The sequence below is a fragment of the Agelaius tricolor genome, unplaced genomic scaffold (genome assembly GCF_023055355.1).
Source record: "Agelaius tricolor isolate 1412-34295 unplaced genomic scaffold, bAgeTri1.0.p SCAF_3, whole genome shotgun sequence".
NCBI classification, from domain to species: domain Eukaryota; kingdom Metazoa; phylum Chordata; class Aves; order Passeriformes; family Icteridae; genus Agelaius; species Agelaius tricolor.
The window spans coordinates 63,306,954-63,324,367 of record NW_027269263.1 but is presented as its reverse complement, the minus strand read 5'-3'; the positions used below and the strand labels follow the sequence as shown (position 1 = coordinate 63,324,367).

The 17,414-nt window shown below is 42.9% G+C and overlaps 1 protein-coding gene across 3 annotated transcripts in view; it reads right to left on the bottom strand.

The window, feature by feature from the left end:
• Positions 1–660: 660 nt before the first annotated feature.
• The window catches only part of BEND7 (BEN domain containing 7), a 47,093-nt gene continuing 30,339 nt past the window's right edge, over positions 661–17,414 (bottom strand). For 2 of the 3 annotated variants that reach the window (XM_071424083.1, XM_071424081.1), the window contains 3 exons: positions 15,338–15,457; positions 7,303–7,353; positions 661–2,582 (listed from right to left, as the gene is read on the bottom strand). In XM_071424083.1, coding sequence (XP_071280184.1) covers positions 2,521–2,582; positions 7,303–7,353; positions 15,338–15,457 — 233 coding nt within the window. In that variant the 3' untranslated portion in view covers positions 661–2,520. Of the gene's footprint in view, positions 2,583–7,302; positions 7,354–15,337; positions 15,458–17,414 lie in introns of those variants that run through there. The other variant, XM_071424082.1, reaches the window with a different exon arrangement.

Genomic DNA, 17,414 nt, shown 5'->3' with positions numbered 1-17,414 from the left:
TGATCACCGAGATGCTCTTCCAGCACCCCCCAGAGGGGAGAGCCTGCACTGGCTCCGCTCACCCCACACGGATGCAGGCTCTGCACCAGGCTCCATCCGATCCCGGCAGCCACTGAAATGTGAAGGAAGCTCTCCTTGGGACTTTTTACCATCAGTGTCTCCATAGTGCTTCTTGTATAAAGCCAAAAAGGTGTGGTGAGCTGCTGCTTCACTTCACTTCACTGGCTCCTTGGAATTGATGGAAGATTACCAGGAACGTGTTTTTGCAGGAAGTATTTTCTAAGGCTAAACATTTGATGAGGGTGTGATAATGAATTACCAAGCATATATCTTTGCAGCTACTCCAACCTCTGAGTATTGGTTTGTCCTTCCTGTGTGTTGTTTCCATAGAAGCAGAGCTTAACCTTTTAAGTGCAGATTATAAAGGCACCTAATTCAATTAAAATTAGACTTCAAGCATATCAGTTTGTAATGCTCAAGAGTTATTACACGATTGGATATAGATGTTGTGATTGGCAAGGCCAGTGTGGTTTCTGGCTGAGCCAGCTGGAAAAACAGCATCCTGGTGGGAACTTTCAGGGTTTTCCTATGTGTAGTCCACTGGTGGCAAAGTAATTCCTCTAAAATATGGGAATCCAGCATAGAACACAGGAGCACACATGCAATTAAAGTTATTTATTGTAGGTTTTCTTTTCTGAACTGACAAAGAGGATTTCCCAGAGATCGGTAACACAACACAATGTTATACACCATTTCACAACTAGTCCCTTGTTGCTTTATTAAGAACATAGTAATTTAAAAATATCTAAATATTTACATATTAATAAAACATATATACAGAAGATTGAGACATTTTTACCTAAATATGGAATGATTTTTTTTTTTCTTCTCTCTAATAAACCCTATAAAAAGATTTCTGAAGAAAGTCTGAACAGTAGTCACAGTAAGTAAACACAAATGCAATCTTCCAAATTTACAAAACGCTGATTTCATTGCTGAAGGGTTACAACACAACGGACTGGTGCCCCCTGCCCAATGCAGGCAACTCCAAGCCATGAAGGAAGGAAAGACTCAAAATTTAAGGTTTGCAGTGCACATTCAATCTATTCCACAGTTTCAGAGAGAACATGGTCATTCCTAAAAGTCCATGGAAGGTGGGTGGGGAACAGCTGGGAGCCTGGTTTCTCAGGTGCCAACAGAACAAACTGTTCATGTTGGCTTCAGTGTTATTTGTGGGTATTCTGTGACACCTGAGAAACAGGCATCAGGATTGTTAAAAAAAGAGGTTGAACATTTTGAAAACCATCCCACTCTGTAATAGCACTTCTGTTGAGACACTCAAAGGCCAAACAGTTTCCAAAAAATAAAAAAAGTACCTAAGATAAGATACACACAGGGAAAGGAAACACAATGGCAAAGGCTCTAGCAAGCTCTCCCTCGAATTGCAGGACACGTGCTCAAACTGCCTGGTGATCAATAGGTGTTGCAGGTAAGACCTTCCAGATTTCTCTGTGACATTTTTAAAGTGAATTTAGTGCTGATGAAAGGTGCAGAAATGAAGGTTTGCAGGAGGGGCCACACACAGTTTTACCTTAGCCCTGACCTGACCCTTTCAGTGTCTAAGAGGGTAGTGCAATTTCTTGATCGATTCCCTTGTCTTAACTGCTGAGATATTGATACAGTGCCAGTTGAAAGGTGACTTGTTTTTTTTAAATAGGTGAGTATTGTTGCCAAGGACAGGGGCTGAAACATCACAGTGAGCAGACCCTCTTCTTAGAAAACAGAAAAATAATATATTTTGAAATTGAGGTGTTGAGCAAGCTGGGGGCAACAGTGAGGGGAAAATGACCACCTCCAGCAATCTGCACAACGAAGGTGCTCAAGAGCCATCCCACTAGGACCACACAGGGGAAATTGAGGAATAGCTGCTCCTTGCTCTAACTAGGAACCTGGGCACTGCTGGGAGAAATCCTCCTTTACTCCCTCCTAAACCCAGTAAGGACTTTGTTTAATCAGAGCTGTGTGTGACTGGTCATTGGTACCACAGCAGCCAGGAAAGGAAAAGTGGGTCTGCAGAAGCAAAGAGCTACACCAGGTCAGATGCTCATTAAGCCCCCAGGGTTCATGGTGGAGAGAGAGGCCACCCTGGTCCCTGGGGACAGGAAGAGTCACAACTTGGTTGTGGTTTAAGATGAGACATTGCTGGCATACAAACATGTGGAAAAATACAATCATGGAGGAGAAACACAGGCAAGAGAATGACCTCAGAGTGGGTACCCCGCTAATTCAGTAATGCATGGGATGCAGAGGGAAATCATCTTAATTAAGATGAAGAACAGTGAAGAGATCTGGTGGTTCATTAACTTGAGGTTACATGGAAAATACACAGACTTGTAAGAAAAACTGTATGGATGCCCATGTCTTGTAGTACACTGAAGGTCTCGTGCTGAGCTTGCAGGAACATTGCTCAAAGGAGAGGATGTTTCTATCCGCTAAGAACACTGATGCAGGATGTGAAATTCAAACTGAAAAATCTGGGTTTGCATCTATCAGGTGGTCTGTTGTGGTGTCGAAAAGGTTACCTGAAGGGAGAAAGAGTTTGAAGGAATCAGTTAAAAAATGAAAGAATTGAAGATATCAGTAATTTGAAACAAAAAACCATAGTATTTTAGAATTATGGAAATAATGTATTTGAGTTTTAATTTTAATTAGTGATGAGGCTGAACTGCTGGTGTGCACACAGGCAGTGCTGCTGAATTCCAGTTAGAGTAGAGCTCGACTGGCTAAAGAAAAGCAAATTAAATAAATTTTTTTGAATACAAAATTTGCCAGCCAAGTTTTTCACACAACATACAGTGCAGCCCACTTCAGATGTAAAGCACTCCATTAGTCTTCAGCACAAACTGCACTGCTATGCTCACCCCTTTGAAGTTTAGGTTCTGAAGAAGTGAAAAAAGCACCCCATGAATTTTAAACCTTGAGTACATACTTTGGGATCTTATTTGGTAAAAACCCCCACCACTCCACAGCAGTCTAAATGCATATAGGAGAAAAAAAATATATATACACACACACACACCTTTAAAAGGTGCACTGTATGATTATATCCCATCTTTTAAAAAGCACTTTAAGAATGTGCTTTTTCTAAACAGAACAATGAAAAGATGGACAGAAGAATTACAACGAGGGCACTAAGAACACAGGGCAAAGAGAAGACAGACATCAATCAGCCTGAGAGGCAAATACATCCCAATGAAAAGGGAAGACTCATACAATCAGGCATTGAAAGGATAAAGATTTATATTACAATAAAGGATTTATATTTAAGGTTTTGGAAAAGATTTTTCTTTTTTTTTTTTTCCCAAGTTTCATTTTCCTGATATTGTATTTCAAGAGAAAAGGAGACAACCTATATAGAATTGGATTGTTGCTGTTTTCTTATCATCCATTTCTTTACCAAGAGATTGCTCTCATCTTTTCACAAAGCTGTATCACCCCTAGACCTGAGGATTGGGATGTTAGTGTTTCAGCTTCCGTTAGGGATATCAAAATTCTTTCTCATCTCAAAATTAACCCCAGTGTGGAGAAACTACACAAACTCTCAGCATGGCTGTGGTCCAAAGCAGGGGTAAGGAGTGCTACCTCATGGTCCTAAACCTGCCTACATCTTTCCAATCCAATTTACAAGATGAGGATTCAAGAAAAGGGTGTTGCAGCTGTGTTACATTTGTTCTCAAATGCAGAATTTATGGGTTATGCCTTCCTTTTGTTTTTCTTTGAAACCACAAAATCCCAGTGCTTTGTGTAAATTGTACACTGAAATAAGATGAGCCTTTTCACAATACCATCTTATACAGAAAGACTCTAAAAGGTGCCTCATCCTCATCCTGATAAAGATCTATCTCACACCCTCCAGGTATTGTGTATCACCAAGAAACTAATCAGCCTTTCCACTGAGCCCACGATAATTACCCCCAGAGCTGTCTGATCTGTCTCAGCTCAGGTCTGGACACAGCCTGCAGCTTTGGTTAGGTGCAAAAGCTGGAACTCTCTGAGACCTGAGCTTTGATAACATTTGTTAGGGACAATTCTTCTAGTATTTTCTTGAGATTTATCTGTCAATGAACCAAAGTTCCCAGCAAGTTTAACTGCCACAGTTCTTCCAATTTACTTTAAACACCCTTCAATCAACAGCCTTTAAAGACAAGGCCCTCTTAGTATAGAGGGTGATTTTAACACAGGAGCATCATTTCTGTTCAGGAGTGCTAAAATATAATTGGGAAAAATGTCTTAGCTTTATGAGGATGTACCAGCTTCATTATTTTTTACCAGGCTTTTGAATTCCAAAAGAGCTTTCTGAAAACAAAGCATCCCCTGCTCTCCTCAAATCCCAGGACTCTGCTAGTTTGTGGGCACAGAGGGAGCTGGTTCAGCCCTGGCTGTGGGCACTGGCACCAATTAACTGCACTCAGAGCCTGATCCTGCTGGCACCAAAAGAGAGACACCTCCAAACACAACTGCAGCTGACCTGGCCTTCCCTCTGGAAGCAGCTCTCTTGCCACCAATGATGGAGAGAGTTGAGAGCAACCACACCTGTGACTGAGGTGTCCCAAATGAAGCGTCAGCCAGAGGCTACAATCCAAACTCATACAGACTGAGACATTTCAGCACTGATAGTCCACATATACTCAGATCTTGTTCATAATGGCATTGGTGTCACAGGCAGGACTGACAGAGCTGGAAAGGCAGATTTAAGGCATCTGAGTTTTCCCTTGGTTTTTGGCACCAGTGCTTATCACTGATTTAAATAATTGTCCCTGGGTGCTTTTGCTTCGCAGTTTGTTCAGTTATTGAAGATCAAGAGAGGAATTATTCATGGATAGCTCCTATGCCCCATCTTTTCTCCCCATCCAGTCTCCTGCAAGATCCCCTCAACCAACCCAATTCACTCTGGTTTTATTACACCAAAGCACCAGGTTAACCACTGCTCACAGAGTAACAGGATCATTTAGGTTGGAAAAGATACTTAAGATCCTGCACTGCTAAGTCCACCAACAACCATATCCCCAAGTGTCACATCTACACATTTTTAAATACTTCCCAGGACCACGACTCCACCACTTCCCTGGACAGCCTGTTCCTGTGCTCAACAACATTTTTGGAGAAGAAATTTTTCCTAATACCTGAGGCCATGATTTATCTGGTATTAGCTGTCATCTGCAACCAAGGCCCATTGCATGAGGCACTGCACAAACACAGTCAGAGAGACTTTTCCCCAAAGATTTTTCAAGCTAAACAGAGAAGACAGCTGAATAAATTGCACGCAGACTCTCTTTAAAGAACCTGTCAAGCACCCTTTTGTAAAACCAGCTGTACTAAAACAGGGAAAGACCCCAGTAAAAATCATATTCCACCTCTTTTGCTACATTCCTTGATACAAAGCAGCTATATTTTGGCTCTGTCTCATAATTACTGTCATTATATTGTCTGTGTATCACTTTAAATAATCTGCTTCCAACAACAGTATAATATTACACAGATCTGTCCTATAAAGAGGCACTGGCACACATATAATAATGGGTGTGAATCAAATTCTTGGCTCACAGCCTGTGAGCATCACCTCCCCCCAAATGCAAATTGCAGCGTGGTTTATTTAGGCATCCTTCCACAGGTAGTGTGGAGCAGTACACATCACACACAAGCATTTCAGCTCCAAAGCTGCATGCATGGATGCTCAGAGGTGTACAAGCAAGCAGACCACAAGGGTGATCTGCAGTGGAGTGGAAAGGGAGTCGCCTTCTCTACCACAACCATCTCAGCACGCTCATCTCCATCCCTGATGTACAACCTGAGCAGCGACTGCAGAAAGTGCTCCAAGAAACCCGCAGCAAACTGTTAATTCTGCTCCAGAGCAACGAGGAGATAACACTACACCACATTAACAACCTTTATTAGGGTCCTCTGGCAGCGGAATTGCTTCCCTCCCTGATAAAAGAAACCAACAGGATGTTGCTTGGAAGGGACCTTTCAAAGCAGAGCTTCCTGCACCTTTCATCCCAGCCGTAGCCTGCCATATTATTCAGCCAGGAAAGCAGGACGGCAGCTCCCAGGCAGCGCGTGCTCCCAGCCCCCCCTGGGTCCCTGCCAGAGCCAGACTAAAGCTGCTTGTCCTCCCAACTGCTCTGCTGCTCCTATTCCTTAGTAACTGCACGTGCTCCAACAGCGCTCCACGGCTGGCAGCTGCTGCTCCAGCACACAGCGGCGCGGTGTGAAAGCTCCTTCTGCAGCCCTTGTGCAAGAGAGATTAGGGAGTCCTGGCACAGGAGACAGATGCTGTGATGGTCACCAGTAGTCTCCCATCCTGCTGTCCCACAACTGTCAGGTAGTGTGTGGTGTGCTCAGCAACTCAGTACCAGCCCTGTCCTGCTCTTCCAGCGGTGGCATTGCTGAGCTCTGACCACCCTTTGTTGTTAAATGAAATAACACAAAACCGCACTATAATCAGTGACGTTATTTGTCTGCCCAGGACCCTCTCTGCTTTGGGAATAAGAAGCAGCATCTCAGTGACATTACAGACTTGGAAATGCAGGGAAATGACCACCTCCCCAGACTCTGGCCCCACTGGATTTTCAGAGGATGGCAGCTCAGCTCCTACCATCATGGCACCTACTGATGGACTAACTCTTAATGTGAGGGTGCTTCAAATTTCAGTCTCAGTCTGGTGATTTCAGCACCAAATTCAACAGTGTGGAAAAATGTTATTTCCCAGTCTACACAGCTGCACAGCCAAGCTGCTGCATAGCAATTGTCAGGCTTTTAAGGCAGGGTGGCTGCACTTCAAGAATAAGTAAACTAACACTTAACTAGCATGTAAAAATGTCTGTAATCCTTCTGTGAGTCCAAGATATTATGGCTAATACCGCCAACAACTCAACAGATGTGACACTACAAGTGATTGTGGTTGTCCCTACCAATAACTCTGTTAAGAGATAAAAAATACTCCCAGAAATATCAGGGATGAGCACAAGTCCCTATCTGGCATAAGAAGTGTAACTTACAGGCCTTATTAGCTTAGCTGCTCCCATGGACCTTGAGGTTTTATGAATATGAAATTGAGGGGAAAATTGTAAGATTCCGATGCATTTGTTTTTTAACACAGACCATTCAAAACTTTAGATAGCAGAGTCCTGTGTGCAATTACCCAGCTGTACATGGCAAGTTAGGATTATTGAAAAGTGCTTCTGTGCCATAAATAAACAAAAACACATATGGAAGACTGATAAAAATTTTGATGCATTTTACCTGTTTGTAGTAGAGAAATGTCCGGCTTCTCATCACAGTCAGTTGCCTCTGCTGATGACAAATATAAACAAGAAATCTCATTACTTTTACTGAATACGGGAATGTGATTAAAAAGCTGCAGACTGTGAAGTGATTTTGCATTTTCTATCTACTTTCCTCAGCTGCAAATTTGCAAGTGCTCTGTTAAAAACTCACTGCTTGGAGGAAAAGGTCATATAATAAAAATGCAAACTTGGAAGAGGGAGTTGGGTATTAAGAAGCAGTTGTACCAGCAATGGGATGGAGTAACAGTTGTTCTTTTTCAGGTTTCAGGATATCTGTATGATAAGAGGAGTTGTTATCACTAGGTAAAGTCACAAGAAAAGTCCCCAGCGGTCCTTAGAGGAAGAGCCTTGCAGGCTGGAACTCCGCCCACCGACAGTCATCGGATGCCTGCAGGGAAAGGAACACTCCCATTTCTGCACCCAAAATTCCCATGACCACAGGCAAGCTCACTTTGCAGGGGACAGATTTACTAGGGCAAAGTGTCTTCAAAAACGCAGGTGGGTGCCCAGTGTAATTAAAAAAGCACGTGACCACACTGGCAATTAATGTGTATATACACACATGCTTTCAACCCACAGCTTATACAAAAGCATTTGACTTAATTTGGCCCACGGTGAAGGGAGGCTAAAAGCCTAATTTGTTAATTTTGTGTTTGCCAGAGGCCAAGGGATTGCACAGACATAGCTTGCCTCACTCAGCAGATGTGCAGGGACTTGTTAGGCTGTAGTACTTGGGACGTGCATGTGAACCCTGAGTAAATCAAAGGTGTGTAACAGGAAATCCGTGCCTAACCTAAACAAGCCCTATTCAAAATCCTATTACCTTTGTCTTTTGGCACTGCAGCACGATATTTAAGGCCTTTGAAGCACAATGAGATCTTTGAGGGCACTTCAGCAAATGAGGTGTGGTCATACAGGACAAGCCCATTATCACTGAATCACAGAATAGTTTGGGTTGGAAGGATCTTAAAGGTCACCCAGTCCAACCCTCCTGAAATTAGCAGGGAGAGAGCTTCAACTAGATCAGGTTGCACAGAGCCCTGCCCTTGAATACTTCCAGGGATGGGGCATACAGGATCTCTCTGAGCAGCCTGTGCCAGTGTAAAAAATAGTAAAAAATTCTTCCTTGTATCTAATCTAAATCAACCATGTTGTAGTTTAAAATGATCACCCCTTGTCTATGAACTACCTTGTACAAGGTCAGTGTGGTGGATGTATATCTGCTCACATCCATTCACTGCACAATATCCACAGGGATCAAAACCAAAGCTGCAGATAAACTAAACAACTCGGTTCACCTCCCACTTGAGCCTAAGTTAACTGTCCTGATCATCTTTATCATGGTTCTGCATATGAGCATGTTCAGTTGTTGCCTTCATTATGATAATGTCTAATCCACCTCCTAATCTACATTAATTTTCTAATGTTATCCATCAACCCTTGTCTCTCCATCCCTGGGCCAAGAGACTGCTGTCTCTCCCACATGCCTGCATGTCAGGTTAGTTTTTAGCTATATGCTCTCAGTTCTGCAAAATTAACTGAACCAAAGAAAACATAAACAAACTACTATCAGGCAGCTTTCCTCCCACAAAAGGTTTAAATGCAGAGCCCTGGTTAAGTTCATGTGGCACAGACTTGCAAGTGACTCAGTGGAATTGAGACCTTTCTCTGCTTTCTGGGAGAAGGTGCCACAAATTCAGTGCCTGGTACAGCTCACTGTGAAAACCTTGAATTTTGGAAGGGACAGGTGGCTCACTAAGTGGGAAGGGATCACCTAGGCTGGTCTGAATCTGGACCAGACTCAGTGATGGAAGGACTGGATGTGCAAGGGAGGAGACAGCACGGTGCAATGAGAAGGCAAAACTCAGCCAATGGGATATACATTATACTCACATGGGATATACATGGCTTTAAAAATCCTGTCAGTCTGAGGCCAACTTCTAGCAATGCTGTGAAGAACTACCTGCACCAGGTGATTCTGTGGCACAACTCAGCATACAAGGACAAAGCTGCATCTGGCTCCTTGAGTAGAAGGGAGCCAAGCTATGAAAATGGGGGAAGCTGGATCTGAATGCTGGCAATGGACTGGAGAGCCTTCCCTCTGTGAATATCAGGGGTGGTGCCAATGGGCTGCCCACTGTAGTGACAGCTTTTCTAGAAACTTCTGCAGCAATTTGTGAAATAGCTCCAAAGATGTGGTCACCTTTCTGCCTAACTGCTCTTCCTACACCAAAGGAAAGCAATAATACAGAAAGAAACAAATGGAAAAAAAGGAACTTCCAGAAGGTGAGGACTTGAGTCTCCAACTCTACAGAACCAGAAGTTACCTGGCCATTTTAATCTGGCAGAAGACTGATAAATGAGGTTCAGCTCTCCATCAATTGTTCCAGTCTCATTCCTCATGCCAGCACAAATGTTTATACAGTCACCAAGATCAGATCCAGTTAAAAACTGACAAGATGGCCACAGGAATGCCTGTGCCAGCGCCAGCAAGGGAGTGGGAGCACAGCAGATGCCCAGAGAGCTACTCACTCTTCTTAGCAGCTGCCAGGATTTGTTTTATGAAACTGGATGTGTAACTGCAGCTCCAGGTGAAGCTGGAAATAACACAGGGGAATGGCAAACATCTCGACCTCCTAACATGGGTATAAACCACCAGTCTCTTACATGTCATTCCAAGAAGAAAGGAAGGTTTGCCTTCCACAACCACACCCACAGACTGCAAGCCAAACCTCACTGTCCTGGGCCAGCTTTCAAGACAAGGCAAGCAGGAAGAGAGCCTACTGTGGGAACTCAGAGCCTCTTCTCTGTCCTTTGCTTAGATAGAGTGTTGCAGACCTTGCAAAATAATGCTGGTAGTCATTTCCTTAGAGTCCCCCCAAATTGTGTAGCTTCTGAGGTACATGTCTGCCTGCTAAGTTGCTGCTTTCCTGGAAAGAAGTACACACGTGCTCAGGGCTGGAAAGTTGAATACAGCAGTTACTATTTTAATATTGCTGGTTTTTATCTAAAATACTGGCCACAAACACATTGTACCACATGCTGGACTCCATCCTACATCCTTCCTGCCCCTGTGTGTATTGCTAAGCAAAAATCAACCTAATCTCTTGCAGCATGTAGATATTGTGTCAAAAGCAGAAACCAGGGAATCAGAAGGCTGAAGAAAAACAGAAAGAAGATAAAACCTCACGTAAAACAATGGAAGCAGCAGTTTGAACAAGGACATGGGAGAAAGCATATTCCCAGGGAAAAAAATAATAAATAAAAAATAATTTTTTCCTCCTTCCCCACTATTTTACAGTGCAACAAAGTAATGTTAATTTTAAACAACAATTCAAGGATGAAGCATCATGGCACATGATTTATTTAAATAATTTTCAGCATGTTTTCCAAAACTGCTGTATTTTCCTTTAAGGAGCCAAGCAATCCAAAGGTTCCAGGTTATGCCCAAATAATCACTTGGCATGAACAGCTCATGCACTGTGGCAGTGTTAGAACAGAATCACAGCATATCCTGAGCTGGAAGGGACCCACAAGGATCATCCAGCCCCTGGCCCTGCACAGGACAGCCCCAGGAATCCCACAGTGTGGTAATTTACATATTATTGTTATTACATATTACCCCCACAGCATCAGCTTTCCCATGGATAGCTGCTATGGAATAATGGCTCACGGGCTCTTCAAAACATAAAAAGGGAGGAAGAACTTACTGTGGGAGATGTGTGAACCCTGACCTGCTGCTTATTAATGGATGGAGAGTTTAGTAATCAAAAGGCTCAAATGCAGTGTCTGCACAGAGGTGACAGGAACAGCCAGCCAGCTCCCTCTGATTTTACCCATTTAAGATCTCTGTGATAATGGCTGACTGTGTCCCTGTGTGCTGCCACTGGCAAGGCCACCAGACACCTGCTCGTGTTCTCTTTTGCAGGGTGAAGGGACCACGCTGGGGCAAGCCCAGCACCGTAAATTATGAGGCAATTTACATTGTAATTCATGCTGCTTTAAGAGGGGAAACCCATGCACACACACTTCCTTTGACTTCTTTCCTTCCAGGGCAACTTTGCATCCCATCCCATCCACCAAAACGGTTCAGCTCCTCTTCTGGGAGAACACAGACCTGTGTTCAACAGCATCATGAAGCTGTTGGCATGACATGGGACCAATAGTCAAGGCTGAAGAATATTATCATACTCTTTAATTTTAATTATAACATCTGTTTGTAACATTAACCTCACAGTCTCTTTTCTCCTTTGTGACAGCTAACTTGTGAAATTTTGAAAAGACTGAACAGGGCCAATAAAAATTTAATGGCAGCGGCAGCTTTATTCTCAGATCTAACAAATAAAAAAACCCTACCCAAGTCTCAGATCTCAGGAAATAATCTAAAAGAACTAAGAACAAGCTGAAGCAAAATAAATAAATTTAAAAAAATAGAATATTCCCAGCTATGAAAAATATTGTCATTGATTCAGAACGTAAATGAAGTTTTATTTGGCTTAGGATAACAACCTTTCAAAATCTACACAGGGGAACTATTTTCTAGAAAGCAGAATTTTTAAGTGGTTTTTTTTTTTATTAGCTTTTGAAATAAGGAGCTTTTTCAGTCCCTAATTCTAGGAGATGAGCCAAATATGGTAAATAAGGTTGAAGCTGGGCAGCATCTATGATCTAGTGATCATAATTTCATTTAATTTGGAAACACTCATGGGAGTACACCCTATAGAAGGGGCTACAAAAAGCAGATCCACCCCAGTCGTTTGATAGAATTCTCTGAAATTATTACTGTAATTGAAAGATAGAGCAGGATTTACATTTTCAGACTGAAATAATGTTTCACAGGATAAAGTGGAGAGGGCTGCTCATGAATTCAGTGTCTTACTGTCTGGTTTGAAATAAAAAACTCATCAGAGGATGCACTGAATGGCTTGGGGGAAGGCAAGCAGGATGAAAAGCCTGTCCCTCCTCTTAAATACTTCTGTTATTAAAATTTAGCCCAACACAGTGCTGACTAAAAAGTTGTCTTGTGACCTCTGAAATAAATGGATCATCTTAAGCTTTTTCCTTATAAAGCCTGTGCATTATGACAAACCAGGAACTGATGTAGATAAATAATGAGATCAAGCAGCAAGGAGACACATTGGGTCAGAAAGTCCTGGCTGAAGTTAGATAATTGGTGGCTCAGATTTGTTCTTTGGGCACCTTAGCCTATCCCCACAAGATAAAACTCAAAGAGAATGGACATAGGACACTTGCTTAGCTTCTGCTCCTCTGGCCACAGGCAGACTGGGAGAGCTCAAGAGCTCAGCCAGAAGAGTGATGAATCCCACATCTCAGTGGCTGCAAGTCCCATAGTTTTAAAATACTTAAAAGCCAAGGTTTACAAAATGAAGTCCTGGAAGAGCTTCTCCCTCCATGTTTGCTCTCCACTCTTGTTTTGGTCTCTGTAAATTACACACAATTTTGGTATGGTTTCACAATAAATAGAGAAATTGTGCATAATTCCAACATCACCAGTTCTATATCAGGATAAAGCTGCTGAGGGCTGAGAGACTATCCTACCAAACACCACAACATCCTTCTCTCAGTCCTACAGACCTCCCCAGGCATCAGCTAAGAGCCAATGCTGGACACAAAGTATGGGAGTAGATGGATCTATTGCCTGGTCAGCTCTAGATTCCTCCTATCAGAAGCTCACAATTGTAGCATAAAAGTACCAACAAATCTTATTTCAACAACACAAGGATGTTACTGCAACCAGCTGTCTGCTCCTGCCTCTTTGCTCCCATCTACTGTTTTGCTGTGACAAAGGCCTGGGAAACCTCTTTGCTTTAGTGCAAGGTCAGGTTGGGTTAGCTACAGCCACCAGAGGAGATGGCAGTGGCTGGAAAGGTGCAAGTGGCCACAGTGGTGTGTTCAGTCACTCCTGACACACTGAAAACAGCATGTCAGCCTGTGGCCACATCAGAGAGAAACTGGGGCACTTCAGGGATTGGCCAGTAAACAGCACAAAAAAAGAGCTTTTCTACCAATCTAGCTATTGTGCAGGGTTTTTTTCAACAAATAAACTTGAGGGGCTGCTAGGTACACTGCTGCTCACTATGCATCCACATACAGGTGAACAAGTTACCTTCCCTCTGCAGCACAGACAGGGGAGCCTATCTGATTCTGGCACACTACTCAGCTTCACTTCTTTCCCTTCATAGTCTTGCTAGCTTACATACAATATCCTCTGCTTAGATTCTCCCATCCTGAGCAAGGACCAGAGATAGAGGTGGCCCCATTTGAAAAGCAAAAGCTGAATGTCATTGTCATTTTAATTAATATCCTGCAGAGGCAAGAAGAAAAGCAAATAAAAAAGGATGAAAGAAAATAAAAATCAAAACAAAATTAGGTCAATCCTCTTTCCTGAGGGATCTTCTGCAAGGACCCTCTGATCCCCACATCCTGCACTGCACCCTTCACCTTACTGTAGCCTGACATCCCACTTCCACCCTCCTGTCCTGGGGAGGCCGAAAGGCAGCTTTGGAAGGGGCAGAAAACAATCCTGTTGTACAACACCAGTAATCTGACACTGCCTTTAACAAGATTATCTCCTGTCCCTCTGTCCTCCCTCCCTCAACACACAAGAAACCCTTTTTAAGGCCAATGCTGGTTTGTTTCTCTACCCTGGGAAGCTTATGCTACCGAATAATCTGCACTTTTGTCCTCCCCCTGTGTTATTTCTGTCTCTGAGTGTTTCTCATTTTCCTCTCTCTTATGCTTTTCCCTCCTGGCATTAATAACGTTGTGGAGAATGATTTCAGATGCCAGCCTAAGTGTGTGTTTCAGAGATGCAGCTTTGGACAGAAAAGGTTGGCCCTGTGAGACAGGGAGATGGGGAGGACATTTCCTGTGGTCTCACTCACCACCAGGGACCACAGGGTGAGCATCCCCCGTGGAGCCATCAGGTTTCCCATCCATGGATACTAACAGGCACTTAATTGTGGTGATGGGCAGAAGGGAAGAGGGGAAAAGGCAGGCAGCTAAATACAGTAACAGCAAAGGACTGTGTTTAAGGAGGTGGCACAAGTGAAGTGCCTCAAACAGCAGTGTCAGATATACCCAGGGAGAGAAAGACAAGAAATACAACCCTGAGAGAGCCTTAAGAAACCTGCAGGCTGAGAAAGGGGAAGTGAAGCCTCGTGTGGAGACAGCCCCTTGTAGGACTGGAGGGATGAAGATGGGAAGGAGACTAGTTATGGTTTATAAGGTAATTACATGGCTCTTCATCAGTAACACTGCTTTCCCAAGAACCCCACTGGGGATTTCCAGGCTGCACACTCATGGCTGGAGCTGAGGGCTCAGGAGCCAGGTGCTGTCAGGGTGAAAGCTCAGCACTGAGCTCGCTGCAGGCTGGTCCCAAGCATCCAGGTTATCCCAGCCCAAGCTGAGCAGCTTTGCTGCAAAACCCTGCCTAGATTACCTGTCACTGCTGGCAAGCTGCCTCCCACGTATTGCAGAGCCTTGCTGGCACAACAAGGGTGGGTGGCTGGCTTTTCTTTTTTTGTTTTGGTTTTTTTTTTTTTTTTCTGATTCTTTCACAAGGAATGTGAGAAGACTCATCTATTCTTCCAGACACATACAGTTTAGAGGGAAAGGTCAGTTGGGTTATGTCTTAACAGTGCAGTCAGTGGCTTGTCAGACTAAATAACACAGAATTAAAAAACTTCTACTTGCAACCCTGGATGGATCAGCTAATTTCTGGGAAGAAGAGTTTGGATGCTAAAAGAAAGGAGACAACATTTGAGAAACACTCAAACTTGTCTGTAGAGACACTCCTAAACCTGCAGCCATTCCAAACCACAAAACCTGCTGAAGTGTTAAGAGTTCTAATTTTCATAGAATGAACAAGTACAACTCTACAGTCAACAGGAAAAATACTTCTGTGGATACAAAGGCTCTAAGCTTTTAATCTTCCACTCACATGTTGTAACTCATATTTTTATACATACCTGAGCCTCTTTTTAATCGTCTTCTTGCAAGTTTAATTTGATCCTGAAGAATCTGGACCCAGTCCCTAGGACCAGGAAGTTTATCCACGTGGTTAGCAGTGCAGTACTTTTCTGTAAAGACTGAAATAAAAAGATACCACATTTTTGAAACATGCCACCAAAAATGGAGAAAAGGAGATGGGAGAGGATGTTAATCAAAATATATTAAATGATTCAATTATCAAACAGAATTTTAATGGAGGATTTATTCTCACAAATGTAGGATTGTGAGAATAAATCCCAACTCAGTGTTTCACAAGTTCAGCATTCAGAAGTGACTTGGCTGCATAAATGTCACAGGAATGGCATCATTACTACGTATAAAAGCCTGTCCCAGAGAAATGTTCTACACCTGATGTCTTCATGAAATTCACACAAAATGATCACAGAAAAATAACAGTGCACTTAGAACTGAGTTTCAGATGTGGCAGGCACTTGTTAATGCTGCCTGCCATATGGTACAGGTAGGGAGTTGAAGATCTGGTCATTTGGGGGCTTCTTGGTCAGGCTCCTAAGGCTGCAGGCAAAGTTGTGAAAGAATAAAGTCCTACCACTGTGGAAATCTCCACAGTTTTATACTGCCAAACCAGATGGAATAGAATTTATATAAAGCCACAAAAAAAAAAAAAAAAAAAAAAAAAAAGCACTATTACTGAGAAATAAAATGTCCTGCAGGTCCAATTTTGTGTTTTGTAAAAAAGGTACAGAGAGAGTCAACATTATCTTTAAATCCATATTTACAACAAACCTAACAGTGTTTTACCAAAAATACAGAATTATAAATGGAGTGAAACTGATGCAATTGATTTTCATCATGCAGCTGAGAGGTATGCAAAAAAAAAAACAAACAGCAGAAATAGAAAAAATATTCTTGCTGTTAGTATTGCTACTGTAAACTTGGTCAGAGGTCTCAGAGACCAGTGTCCAATTATGACTGGCAAGCAAAGAGAAAAAGCTGGTACCAGCTCAAGGGATTTGTAATCCTTGAGAATAAGTATCACACAAATGGGATCGGGAAACGGGCAACAAAAAAATGACAATTTCAGTATTTCTATACACACACTTTGAAGCAGCACTACCTGCTAAGTATAAGAGAACCAAAAGTAATCCCCCCTCCAGACTCCTTCCATGCTAACAGCTTCACAAAACCATGGCAAGGCAGGCATCAGCAACACTTTGCTCTGCACTCTGATCTACAAGGACATCAGACCAACTCTGAGGGCTGCCCACAGAAGTCAATACATCCCCAGACATTCACAGTGTTTGATTTGCAACAAACATCACCTTTGTGAAGGTAGAAATAATCTTTCCCTTCTGAATCCATATCGTATCTGACACAACGGGCACCTGATCAATGACTCGTGGCTCCTACTTACTTAAACCAGGCAACTGCTGAATGTGTGCTTAGAGAAATAACAACATGGACAAAAAGGAAAGGGAATGCAGCAGCAAGGAGGTCCCAGGAGAATTGGGACCTGCCTTTCTAGTCCACCCAAGCTGTATGGTATTAACAGACCCTCTGCCATAGAGACAGACTGGTTTGAATTTAAAGGGGACTTTAAAGACCATCTAGACCATCCAACCTGCCATAAGCAGGGACATCTTGCACTTCCTCAGATTGCTCAATGCCCTGTCCAAGCTGATCTTAAACACTTTCAGGGATGGAGCACCCACAGCTTCTCTGGGAAAACTGTTCCTATAGTCTCATCATCATAAAAAAAAAAAAAGGCTTCCAATGTTCAAATAAATGTACCCTCTTTCAGTTTAAAGCCACTGCCCTTTTGTTCTGTCACTAAAATATCCATCCTCGTCTTTCTTACAAGCCCCTTTTCTATTATTATTATAAATTTCTATTATGTTAAAAGTCCACAATAAAGTCTGCTAGAGCTTTCTCTTCTTCAGGCTGAACCACAAATCTCTCATCCTGTCTCCATAGCTGAGTGAGATCCATAGAGATGCTCCCTAGAGATGCTCCAGCCCTCTGACCATCCTGGGGGTCTCCTCTGGAATTGCCCCAACAGGTCCATGTCTTTCCTGT